The 13,484-nt window shown below is 40.9% G+C and overlaps 1 protein-coding gene across 1 annotated transcript in view; it reads right to left on the bottom strand.

The window, feature by feature from the left end:
* The window catches only part of LOC128745542 (fibroblast growth factor receptor homolog 1-like), a 59,394-nt gene extending 53,734 nt beyond the window's left edge, over window positions 1–5,660 (bottom strand). The window contains exon 1 of the mRNA XM_053842617.1: window positions 5,534–5,660. Coding sequence (XP_053698592.1) covers window positions 5,534–5,660 — 127 coding nt within the window. The remainder of the gene's footprint in view (window positions 1–5,533) is intronic.
* Window positions 5,661–13,484: the final 7,824 nt, after the last annotated feature.

Raw genomic sequence — 13,484 nt, 5'->3', positions numbered from 1 at the left:
GGCCTTGCTGCCATCCACGACCAGGCGAGCCATTGTCGGTGTACGACGGTGTACGAACTACGATCAACGACAGCAGAAATCGTCGCAGCGGTGAACGTCGCGCGTGTATGGTACCATCGGAGGCTGCTACCGATTGTCGGCGACAGCAACGTGCATCTTCAGACTTGGCGGCGAGACGATTGCAATGAGCATTTGGCTTCGGGGATCGACCGAAAATCATATGGCAGGCAAGGAATGATTTCGCTAAGGTAAACCTGTGTTGTTCGATTTATTGTTTTGTGGCGATAGACCGAAAAAGGTCGAAAATGATTTTGTGTTAAGTTGAGGCGATAGACCAATGATGGTCCAAATAGATTTTATGAAGTACAGATTTGATCGTTTTGGTTTTCGTTTTGTTTGAGCACGGGCCCAGCCTATGCACAGTGAAGTTAGGTTGGCCAAAAACCCGCAACACTTTTCTTCAAGAAATGAATTATGAAATGAAATGATTTATCGAGATAAATATTGAAAAAGTATGAAGTACATTATGCTCCATATGAAGACTATAGAAAAATTCCATCCAGTAAGGTTTTTGGGGTAAGGGTAAGACGAAATACTACAAAAGCGCTTATTGTGAAGGTCGGGCCACATGTGTAGTCATGGTTGGGCCACCATAATTTTAAACGCAGAAGCACAATATTCGCTAGAGTACGTCAGTCACGTGAAATGTGATGAGATAAAGCAAAATTATTGCTATAAAAAGCTAGACTGTTGTTGTTTTTTCAATATAGTATCACACTTCGGAAAAGGCGATTGTAGTAATATTGATTTTCTAAGATCGCTAAAATTTCACAAAAATGTAATTGAAAATAAAGTATTTGTACTCGTATGGGTCGTTTTTCACGGAATTCATTTTTTTTCGTGTCTATATAGAATTTCAATACGTATTTTTTGAATTTTCAGCAGTGGCCCAACCTGTACAACATAACCCGACTATGACAATATTTTTTGCCTTCACGTAAATGCCTATAATTTTAGTGTTTATCAAGCTCAGAATCAGTTCAGCATTTTTCAAAAAGGTACCTATAGTAAGTCTTAGACCTTCGCAACGATGTATTTAGATTTCCGAAAGTTATTTTTAAACGGAAGTTATGGACAAACGCCAAAAGGCGGCCCAACCACGACGACATTGCCCTATCTATTGGGAACAACATATGATAGCGGCGTCCGCCACAGTAGAATCTAACGCGACTGGAACAACCGGATATCACCGAAAGCTGTTGCTCGTTAGTGAGCGTTGTTGATCGAAGCCGCACTGGCGCAAAATGGTGAGCTGGATGAAGCCCCTATTGAGGATTATTGGAATGCCGTCAAAAGAACCATCAACAGCGTAGCGGAGTACGTCCTAATCAGTATGGCACTGAATTGACGTAACGAATGGTTTGATGAGGAGTGCCAGCAGATATTGGATGAGATGAACGCAGCGCGGGTACAAATGCTGCGTAAAGCCACCCGTCAAAATGTGGAGCGATACAAACTGTAGCGGAGGTCGCTACCCCGACCCATCCAGGAGAAGAAGGGCCACCAGAAGGAAAATGAGTACGAAGAACTCGAGAAACTGTATCTATTCCATAATACACGAAAGTTCTATCAGAAACTCAACGAATCCCGCAAGAGCATCATGCCGCGGGCCGGAATGTGCATAGCTAAGGATGAAGGAATGTTGACAGATGACCGGTGATTGAAAGGTGGAAGCAGTACTACGATGAACATCTGAATGGCTTGCGGGCGAAATACCGTGATCTCATTGGTGCAGCAAGCGACCCCATCGATAAGCGTAGTTTCTAGGGGCCATTTAAAGGATGGTATTGAAGCGGAGCTTATCAAAATAGGCCCAGACAAGTTGGCCAATTGTTTGCATCAATAGATTATTAAGAATTGGGATATGGAACGACTACCAGAGGGGTGGAGCCTACCAGAAAGGCGATAAGCTGGATCACTATCATGACTGTCACCTACAAAGCACTTTCCCAAGTCAGCTTTTATCGACTGTCGCCGATAATCAATATATTCGGGGGAAGTTATCGGGCTGGCTTCAAGGAAGGTCAGTTTACAACGGACCAACTCTTCACCATGCGGCAAATCCTCCAAAAGTGCCGCGAATTCCGAGTCTCCAGGTACCAGCAGGTTTTTGATTTCAAAGCCGCATATGAAAGTGTAAACCGACAAGAGTTATGAAAATCCACTTTCCAAGAAAGCTTATTAGACTAGTGATGGCTACGATGGATGAGATCCAGTGCTAAGTGAGAATTTCGGATGGATTGTCAAGGGCCCATTCGAAACTCGCAGGGCACTTCTGCAAGGAAATGATTTTTGTTGCCTGCTATTCAACATTGCGCTTAAAGGTGTTATAAGACGACGGCGATCGATAGGTGGGGCACGATATTTAATAACTCCTGTCAATTTATCAGTACATCAGACTAAAGCGTAGAGAAGATTGGGTGGACGACAAATACACCGAACGCGGCAGGGTCCGCTTAGGCAGTCCCATGGTAATTGATGGGGATGAATTTGAGGTAGTCTACTAGCTCGTGTACCTCGGCTCTCTGGCAATAGAGGACAAAAATACCAGCCGTAAGACTAAAAGTTGTATTATCAGTGGAAGTCGTGCTTACTATGGACTCCACAAACACTTGCGGTTGAGCAATCTGAGCCTCCATACAAAGTACGCATTGTACAAAACGCTAATTAGACCAGTTGACTTCTATGGGCATGAAAGGTGGACACTGCTAGAACATCTTTGATGGCGTGCAAAATAACGGTGTATAAACGGTACACGGTAGGAAAGCCTACAGCAACAGGCGGTATTGCATATAAGGACATTTTTTGAAGCCTTCACAAGTGGGTACAGTGGGAACATTGGTAAAGATACTGACGGAGGAGGAAGACTGTTCGTAGCAGTTTTCTCGTGCTACTGTCTTACCTGACTCATAACGAATATCCGTGTTATTGAAATAAAATGTATACTATACCGTTTTATTCGTTTATAGTGTACCGTGGACTCCCGTTCGTTTGATCGTTTTTAATCTAAGGGTCATTCCACGGGAAATTTACAATCAATTTTTTTTTTCTCTTCGGAATATTTTTTTTACGTTCTTTGTTAAAAAAAATCGATACGTATTTTTCTATTTCGATGTTACTGTTGGAATTCGCAAGATATGACTTTTTAAAGTATTGTAATCCGGAAAAATCACTATTTTTTAAACGCTGATTGTAAACGTAGTTTGTAATATCAAAAAATGACTTTCTACCAGATGTGTTCACTATTCCACAAGCTTTCAAAATTGGTATACCATACCTCCTCTCGATTATTTTTCAATAGTTAAATAGTGCATTTTTATAAACAATTGCAATTTTTTCAAAGTTGGAACTTTTTTTTCTCGATTTTTTTTATTTTAAAATATTTGTTTATCTTTCTCGAAGAATCATGCAAAATTTGGAAATGGAGAAATAAAAACTCTAGAAGTTATGAGTTTTTATGTCTTAGCGCGAGATTAGCGCGAGATAATCATCGAGATTTATGAGGAGATCGTACTTTATTGCAAATGACAATGGCCAAACCTGAGGCCCACGAATTTCGTTGTAACCAGAAGCCTAGATATCGCGAGAACCTTCTGGTCCATCGAAATAGAAACGTCTGCTCTTACAACAACCATCGACATTTTGACCGATGGTCGGCGTTTTCCAGGCGTTACAGGCAAGGTGCTTTTACTAGATGCTAAACGTTGGTACAGATTACTAAGTCGTGAAACGCGAGTTCTGTGCCTGAAGAAACCGCTGCTAACTCTATTAGAATTTTAGTGAGCACCGCGCCTAATTAACGTTTCCAAACTGTAACCAGGATACGTCAGAGCAGATGGAGATACAGACAGCGTATGATTCAGTTAAGTGAAATAAGATGGCAGGTTTCATATGAACTTGGTTTCCTATTCTAGCAGATTAAATCGATACTGCCATTATACATCAAACGTCATGATAACGGATTGCTTAACCAGCTAAGATTTTGTAGACGGGACTCTCATGGACATTAATGGACGTTAATGGAAACCAATCAGCGAGCTCTTGGCATTGTGCCATTAATCCAGAGCGGAAAACTGAAACACGTAGTTAGATGGAGGCGTCTGAACCTGTCAGCTACAATGGCCTAGACGTCTACCGAGAATACCGCATGAGCAATGAGCTACCAACAGAGACCCAGATTAAGCCTCGACTTCTCGGACATCGAGGATCTCAGAGCCTGGAGAATGCAAGTGACATGAAGGCATATTTTAAATATGGCATTGGATTGATAATTGGTCTGTTGGCGTACAAAAGTAACGAATGATAATAGTAATTTAGTAAGCATCGTGCATTGTTGCGCTTCGTTCACAATGGCAGAGGTAATGTTACAAAAATAGTCATGAAATTATAATATTTTAAATTTAAATAAAATTTGCATTGAAAATATCGAAACTGCAACTTTATATTTAAATTATCAGCGTTATTTTTATTTTTTTTTTTTTATTTTTTTAGAATCCGGTAATGAATTATTGATTGTATTCGGAAATTCGAGTGTACTTTAGAACATAAGTCTAACTAGACGCTTGTGCATTAGTACACCCAGTATATACGTGTTCTGAACCATACTTAGCGCTTGGACCGGCGCACGAGAGCACACGTTCGCACGGAGGAAAACTCATCAACGTGACTGCTAAGTATTTTCCATTTTCCTCAAAACATACGGGGCCGACTTGTGTTTGAGCTTCCGCGTGAAAACGAACGTGTAGCAAAGTATAACCATCGTTTAACGAGCCCCACGAATGTCGATTATTCTTTACGGTTTGTTTTCGAGTCCATATATCGAAACTCAAGGTTCCGGTACGGTTTCTGTAAGCAATTCCCAGAAAACACGTGCAGATTTGCTGCTGCGCTTACGTGCTCTCTAGCAAAGCGGGAAAATTGGTCCACTAGTCAAGAGAAAATCGCCACAGTCTGGTTTTCAGCAACAGCCCTCCTGTTATGGTGTGCGAGGCCAATATCCGATTTCAGGAATTTCTTTTACTGCGGTTGTTGCGTTTTTATACATTTTTCACAATACAGACGATCGGATTTCGCCTGTCGGTTGACTAATTTTTCTTCGAAAACAACTTAAACAAGCGGCTTTTAATTGACGATTATGGTGCGTGCCGGCTCGAAAATATCCCCTTGGGACATTATGACGAGCATTTATAAGGGCCAACCGAAAACAACTGTTACCATTACCATGTTGACTGTATTAGAAATGGTAGAGCATTTTTTAACTGAAATCGAGAATGGTTTATGGGATGGGAAATCCCGTTTCGGTGAGACATTCCAATTGTGAAAACATAGATTAGGTTGCTAAAAACACATTCCGATTTCCGAAGTGATCAGTAAACTGTACATCAGTGCATTAGTGTGTAGGTTGATAGCTTCATGTTATGAAAATTCGTAAAATGAAACTAGGGCTAAACTAGTTGGAAATAAATATACTTACCCAAATTTATCCGGATTACTTCAGGATCGGCCGTTGAGATCTTGTAAGCAGACGTCGATTCGAAGAACGAAATCAGCAGTACTGTAAATGTCACGATTACAAACAGTTCGCACACTTCACTTGCCATTTTACTAAGCTCTCGGTTCACTTTTAAATTTACACTCATCAGACTCGTATTAGTTGCACTTTGCCATTTTCAGACAGCTTTGGATTCGGTTTTCTCGGAACTGGCTTTGACTAGCACTGAGTTTTCCGATGCACATTGCAGAAATATTTCACAGCTTGTTGACAACGGGATAGCATTGTTGGTTGATTTAAATCCTGAAAAGAAAAGACTAAACTCGTTACTGCATTCCTAGTAAACTAATTTTAAAACAGTTCAAGCTACTTAAGCCATACATTTATGTCAAGGATAGCGATGCGATGCGACAAAGATCCAATTTGTATGCTTTTATGATCCCAACATCCCGCTCAGTTTACGACAATTCCTGTGTGAACCATAAACAACGCTAATCATTAAAAGGGTTAGTAAACGCCGACTAAGCAGCAGCAAGGATAAATGAAGGCGCCCATTAAAGCATTCCCGCGTTGCGATGATTTAAGACACAGGAAAGTAGCCGCAGCTCCAGACAGAACATGTGTGTGATCTGGTCGGCGAAGTCTATAAAATATGATACCGGGTAATCGGAGATTCCCAGGATCAGATCGTCTTGCTCGTTCAATCACGTGATACCACCGATTACATCGCGTCGTCGGCTTGGTTTAAATTAAACTGTTTACTGTATGACTGAATCGAAATCCGATTTGTTTAGACATCGGCCACAAAATGCTAACATGCTTTCGACGGATTCGAAAATCTCTTTTTCAATAAATGCAAGGATCAACATGTGGCCAGTTTGGGTAAATGGTGTTAAAAGTCGAGTTGGTTTTGGCTGCTGCAGTCGTGAGAGATCAGGACTGAATATAAAACGATTTACCATTTATCTTCCATGTGTCTCAACTACCCATCTGCCTGGCCCGAAATAAGATGGACCCGAAATAATACAATTTCTACCCTTGTTTTTCTTGTCTGTTCGGGGGAAGTTTAAGCAGTCGCAATAGCAGACCAGACCGTGCAGTCGTGAATGCGGCCGTCCTGCCTACGCCAACGTCAGACCCATCTGCGGTGCAATATGAAAGAGAGAATTTTATTTAGATGAATGAAAAATTATCCCAAAAAGAATGGTTCACATGTGGAATCGTTTCTGCCTTCCGCCAAGGAGGATATCCACACGGTATCGGCATCTCTCGCACAGCCGACTTTCCTTGGAGGAACAATTTTCATTACACACTCGGGCAATGCACCGCGGTCTTTTTAAATGGACATCGTTGTTCTGGCTGGTAGTAAGCTTGTTGGAAGGAGATATGTTGTTATTATTGCTTTCCTCAATTCAACTTAAGGATGAATCTTTTGAGATAAAAAAGAGGATTGTCCTGTCATTTGTACTTTTTGCGACTGTACTGAATGGAGGAAAATGTCAACATTTCGAGAGCTCAGCTGCACAATGATTGCATGAGCTAAATCGCACATCGTAAATTTACGTCTGTCGTTTGTTTATTCTTCATTGTATTTACAATAGGCAGTCTTATTATATGCAGTATAAACGTTATTTTACGATTCCCGATGTACTTCGTACGCTGTTGCATTTGCTCATTCCTGCATGATTCAGGACTGAATAAAATTTTAACAATGACGCATATCGAAAATATGATATCGTAGGCATAATGGAATATATTTTCGTCGTCAAACAGCCAAGCCATTGATCAGGCTCCCGATCATACAAACTTTCGTATGTTACACGCACACGGCAACGCATTTCAGTGTTTTCTATCATCGATCGAAGTAAGCCAACAGTTGCGTTAATCGAATCGCATAAATCTTTCCGCTGATGATGACGACGGCTAAGATTCCAGTTCCAGGCTTGCGTTTGTTCGCAACGAAATATGACGGCTACAGACAGCTCGCAGATGTAATCAAACCGGCAGCGTGTTACATTGTGGAGCGGCATTCCGTCACGTTTATGCACGCCGTAAACAATCGGCCAATTGTTTGCCGTCACATATTCGTTCCGTGCTCCCGTTTGGGTCAATCCAGCGACAACTGTCAATAAGGGGCGCACGCGACGACGGTTACTAATTACTTGACGCGTGCTCGCGACGAATGCCAAAACGCGCCCGAACGTCACACTGCCGAAAGAACAGGCCGCGATGCGGTTGTTGTCGGCTTTTGGAAGCAGCAAATTGTTAGGAAGGAATTACAGTTTTGACTGTTGGCAACGACTTTTACTTCTAGTTTTAGCTGTCAACTGTGAAATGTCTAAAACTAAATCAGTGTAGATTTGAGCAATTCTCGTTGAAACAAGGCAACTGCTGACACGAGGTCTTCAAATATTGAAATTTTTGTACTTTATTGGTTGAAAATGATAAAAAAATGGAAATTACACTTTTAATACCTGAGAACAGTGGACCCCTCGTTTACCAAAGGTTAAAAAAGTTGAATGAGTTTTAAAAAGTTGAAATCTGGTCAACGATCTCTATTACTGCAAAAGATAAAAAACTACAAGGTATACAGCCCAAAGGGTTATACGAAAGGGTGACGTTAGCACTATATCAAATCATTAGATCAAAGACTAATGTAAACTGCATTTCTGGCATATGCATGTTTATAAGAATCTGTGAGTGTCATTGTTTAAGTGAATGTTTAAAAGAGAAGAGTGCAATATTCAGATGCAATTCTTCGATGAATGCAATGGTGGCTTTGAAAATACGTGGACGGGGATAAGTACAAAACGGATAAAAATTAAATCTCCAAAATGAGTAAAATGACTCATGATTTCAGGTTTCTAGCTTATGCCTTATGAAAATACACCATGAATAATATTCATGATACCATGAGCTTGTTACAGTACAACACAGTGCAAAATCATGAACTATTATTCATGATTTTTTGCTGTCTGATATGGGAGTTCAGTCATGATTTGAAAGCAATTCAAACTTCATGATTTCATTCATGATGTGCCATTCGAATGTCCTTCTCTCTTGATGTAAGTTAGCGGCGTCGATTCAGTGTCTTTTGCTCCGAGAAGGTTTTACTAGTTTATTTTCACAGCTCACCGCTTGTTACATAGCAGATAATATAGCACATACGCAAAAATTTCTGTTTTATTTGTATGAGAGTCTTTATCCTCCTACCACAGGGGCGAGGGGTCTCAAACCATCATAAATTCATGCCTTCAAAAAACCCCACATGCCAAATTTGGCTCCAATTGCTTGATTAGTTTTAGAGTTATGAAGAAATTTGTATTTCATTTCTATGGAAGCCCCCCTCTTAGAAGGGTAAGTGGTCTCAGTACATCATAGAAAAAATCCTACCTTTTAAAACTCCCACATACCAAATTTGGTTCCATTTGCTTGATCAGTTCTCGAGTTGTGAGGAAATTTGTGTTTCATTTGTATAGGGCCCCCCTTCTTACGTCCTCCTTAAAATTGCTCTCTTACTTCCTTCATAAAATTTCTGATCATTTTATCTATCCAACGACATATAAATTGTTTAGTTTCGTTCAGTAGTTTAGCAGTTATTAGCATTTTAAATCTTTCATCTAAACGTTACACTTCTATTTTCGTTTTCACAAAGTGCTACCCAGTCCCAGTATAGTAAACAAAGGCGTAGTCCTACGTCAAAATATTCAACTGGGAACGCTCCGCATGAACCCAGACACCATGGCCTTGGCAATCAAGACACCTGGAACTGCAAATCGATGAGTTTCGTAGGTGGTGATAAGATAGTTCGGTGCGACACTGTAAGAGTCAATCGGATCGTGACACTAGCTCCGCAATTGGCCTCTGTACTCTAACAGCTGGCTGCAAAGTCTGTAATATAAAACCAGAAGGTCAAGCTTCGAAATCGGAATGTAGCACTTAGGTTTTGCCTTGCCCCATAGCCCACACACTGACACAAACGATAACGGCCAGCAGTACATCAACTTCACAGCTTCCCGAGGTCTGATGCTCGGAAGCTCTTTCCGTTCCCATACAGATATCCACAGACTACACCTGGATGATCATTTTCTCGCGAACATTACCAAAATACGCTCCATATGGGATTCAGGCGTTGTTTTTGGTCATCACCTAATAGCATTTAGGCTCAAAACTATCGACGGCATACCTTACTTTACTTTACTTTACTTTAGTAGCAACACGGTCCATTACCGATCCTGCGCCGAACGAATTATGGTCCCCCAGTACTGTCGGTCCTGGGCTGCCGTTCTCCAATCCCGACGAACACCAGCTGAACATGCATCGTGTTTGACAGCTCACATCCATCGGGTGCTGGGTCTGCCAAACAACGCCCGATAGTGGTACCAAGACCGGTAAAGCCACACGGATCAGGAAGGCCAGGTGTGCCTTTAAAGGTCTGCGAAACATTTGGCGTTCAAACCAAATCACCGAATTTTCAATTAACACGTTAAATCCGTACTGCTGTACGCCTGCAAAACGTTGCCTGACAACTGGATATCCAATGACGAACTCCATCGTCGATGTCGTCAACGGCCGCTGGCAACAGAAATTCGTGAACGTAGGTGGAAGTGGATCGGTCATACCTTGAGGAAAGAAGCGAACGAGATCTGCAGAGAAGCACTCGACTGGAATCAACAAGGATAGCGTAGAAGAGCCACACCCAGAAGCTCATGGCGACGCAAGTTAGCCAACGACATACGGGCTGTAGACGAGAATCTGTCCTGGCGATAAGTTAAAGCCCGTCCGGCGGACATGGACACATAAGTAAGTAAGTAAATCAAAACTATCCTGGAGCGAGTGGTGTACTACGTGCGCGTTTCGGGGATACTCTCGAGTACTTCCCAATCGCGCCGCGGGTTACGACAAGGGCGGAAACTATTCTGTATGTTGTTTATGCCATTGCGGATGTGATTCGGCGAGTGAACATCGAAACGAGCAGCAAACTACGCAACTAGGCTGCAAAAAAGCAAACACTGGAAAGCTTGAACTAAGAGTCAATGCGTCGAAAACCAAATATATTGGAAATAAAGGCTCAAGAAAGGACAATGTTTGCCTCGCACAGACAATGATGGCGAGACACTTGAAGTGTCTAATCAATTCATATAATTGGGATCTCTGATCACCACTGACCATTACGCGAGCACAAAGATTCAACGACGCATTCAAGCTGAAAATCAGTTCTTCTTTGCCCTTCAGAAGACGTTTCGATTACGTCACCGTACGAAGCTGAACAAAACGCTAATCAGATCGATAGTCAGACTTAAGACTGTAACCATCCTTGCGGAAAACATGCGTGCCCTTGCGTATTCGAAGAATAGGACACCATACGAACCGTTGCTTTTCAAGAGATGGCGCTTTTGTAGTGGTAGTAAAATCAAAATGTCTCACTTATTTATGTTTACCTACCTGAAAAACAATCACTAATCATATTTTATTTGTGGTACAGTTACTCTGTTATACTTAATTTTCATGACTTCTGCTTAATTTTGATAAAAAACAAACATTTCCTATACCTCTCCATAGTATCTTACTACCAGTCATCCGAGAGCCCTGAAAAGCTAAAGCCCTATAAAGATACATTTATAGGGCTTTATGCAAAGCCTGGCCGACAGCTAGGAGCTGATATGTTTGCGACATTTCAATTCGAAAAAATTAAATTTCGCAACATGAACGCAATAAATAAAACAATGTTTACCAACTATTTATTCGTTCAGGTATCAAAGGTTGTATTGCGGTTAGCGATAAACACAAAAGAAACTGAGATGCATGAGAGAGTGTTCAGTAAATTTATTGTCGCGCAAAATTCAACTGTCCCGCAAATGTACAATATATGTTACGAAGTAACGACATCTGTTGTATTCAACAGGGAAACATTCATAGTTTCAGGCATACTCTCACGCATGGCGCATGATGAAACACTTGCACCAACTTCTGTTATTTATTGTCAGAAACTAGAGGCGGTGTTCTATTGTGGACTTTTTTTGATTATGTACAAAAGAAAAGCGGAAGTTGGCGCAGGTGCAAAAATTCCAAGCTGTAAGCACATGGAGAAATTCCCTGGCTAAACTCGGGTCGACTACATCGCGAGATTGCCAGACCACAGGGCGGTGAAATCTGTTCTCTTCATGGACTCAACCGGCACCAGGAATAGAGGGGCCCACCGGCTAGATGACTCACGCAGATTGAAACTGTTTTGCAAGTGTCAAGACACTCAATTGGCTGTTTTCGAACAGTTCGAAAACAGACACTGAGGAAGCCTGCAAGTCGTAGGCGAAATACGTATCTGTCATTGAATAAAATACACATAGTAGAATTAAATTGGATAAGTTTTCTTATTTTTTATTTTTAGGTTTCGTATTCTACTAAGACGCTCCAAAAACTTCAGTTTGAAAAACTTCCATCAGCAGGTACCACCTCATCTCTTCACGTTTCGGTGGTTGTCACAATGATTGTCGAGCAGAAAAATAAATAATAATTAGGGGAAAATGATTGGCTATTTGATTATTTTAAGTATAGCCAACAGACATAGACAAAGTATAGACACAGTGTTCAAAATACCGTTGATAAAAAAAAATAGGCCATTTGAACGGAAAATGCCAGTTGGTTTGTATTGCCATCCTACACCTCTGAGCCAATTTTTAAAAAAATGGATCGACGGATTTTTGAGTTACGCCCTTTTGAAGTTTTAAAAGGCAGATTACTCATATAAAGTAAATAAAAATCTTCAACGACACTTCCAAAATGAACGTAAATCACAACCGGTATTGATTTTTTATGCAACATATGCCTATTGCCGACCATTTTAGGAGTTTTACGCTGTATTGGGACTAACCGGAAATGTTCCGGATTAAGTTATCGCTGTGGGAAATAGCCAGTATCATACATAAACAAATACTTATCATGCGACACCTCAAATTACGCCATAATTTAAAAACTAGATCACTGACAGTCATATCAACTACCTAACGCCACGTTGGTTATATACGGACAAGTTCCGGGGACTTCCGGGTACACCCAGACAAGTGGCCAGTTTTGTCCATAAACAAAAAATTATCGTGCGGCACCTTAAATCGCACTAGATTTCCATAACTAGATCAATGAAAGCCAAATTTGCTATCTAGGCTCAGGTTTGGTCATATTTGGACATGTTTGGGGGACTCCGGAAAACCCTAGGAAATGACCAATTTCGAACATGAACAAAAACTCATCATACGACACCTTAAATCACACTAAAACTTTTAAAATAGGTCCAAGTAAGCTAAATTGAGTACCCAGAGCCACAATGACCAATTCCGAACTTGTCTTTATTAACAAAAATGAACAACATTGTATTATGGGCTTCCCAGGGTCTCCCAAATATGTCCAGATATGACCAAATCTAACCCTAGATTTGGCTTCTATTGATCTAGTTATTGAATTCTAGTGTCTTTTAAGGTATCGCACGATAGGTTTTTGTTCATGGCGACATTGGCCACTTGTCTGGGTGTTCCTGGAAGTCCCCGGAACTTGTCCAGATATAACCAACGTGGTGTTAGGTAGTTGATATGACTGTCAGTGATCTAGTTTTTAGGTTCCGGCGTAATTTGAGGTGTCGCATGATAAATATTTGTTTATGTTCGATACAGGCTATTTCCCAATACAGCGTAAAACTCCTAAAATGGTCGGCAATGGGCATATGTTGCATAAAAAATCAATACCGGCTTCATTTTGGAAGTGTCATTGAAGATTTTTATTTACTTTATATGAGCAATCTGGCCTTTAAAGCTTCAAAAGGGCGTAACTCAAAAATTCGTCGATCGATTTTTTCAAAAATTGGTCCAGAGGTGTAGGATGGCAATACATATCAACTGGCATTTTCCGTTCAAATGGCCTATTTTATTTTTTAATAACGGTA

The sequence above is a fragment of the Sabethes cyaneus genome, chromosome 1, assembly GCF_943734655.1.
Source record: "Sabethes cyaneus chromosome 1, idSabCyanKW18_F2, whole genome shotgun sequence".
In the NCBI taxonomy this organism is placed as follows: domain Eukaryota; kingdom Metazoa; phylum Arthropoda; class Insecta; order Diptera; family Culicidae; genus Sabethes; species Sabethes cyaneus.
This window is presented reverse-complemented; position numbering and strand designations above follow the sequence as displayed.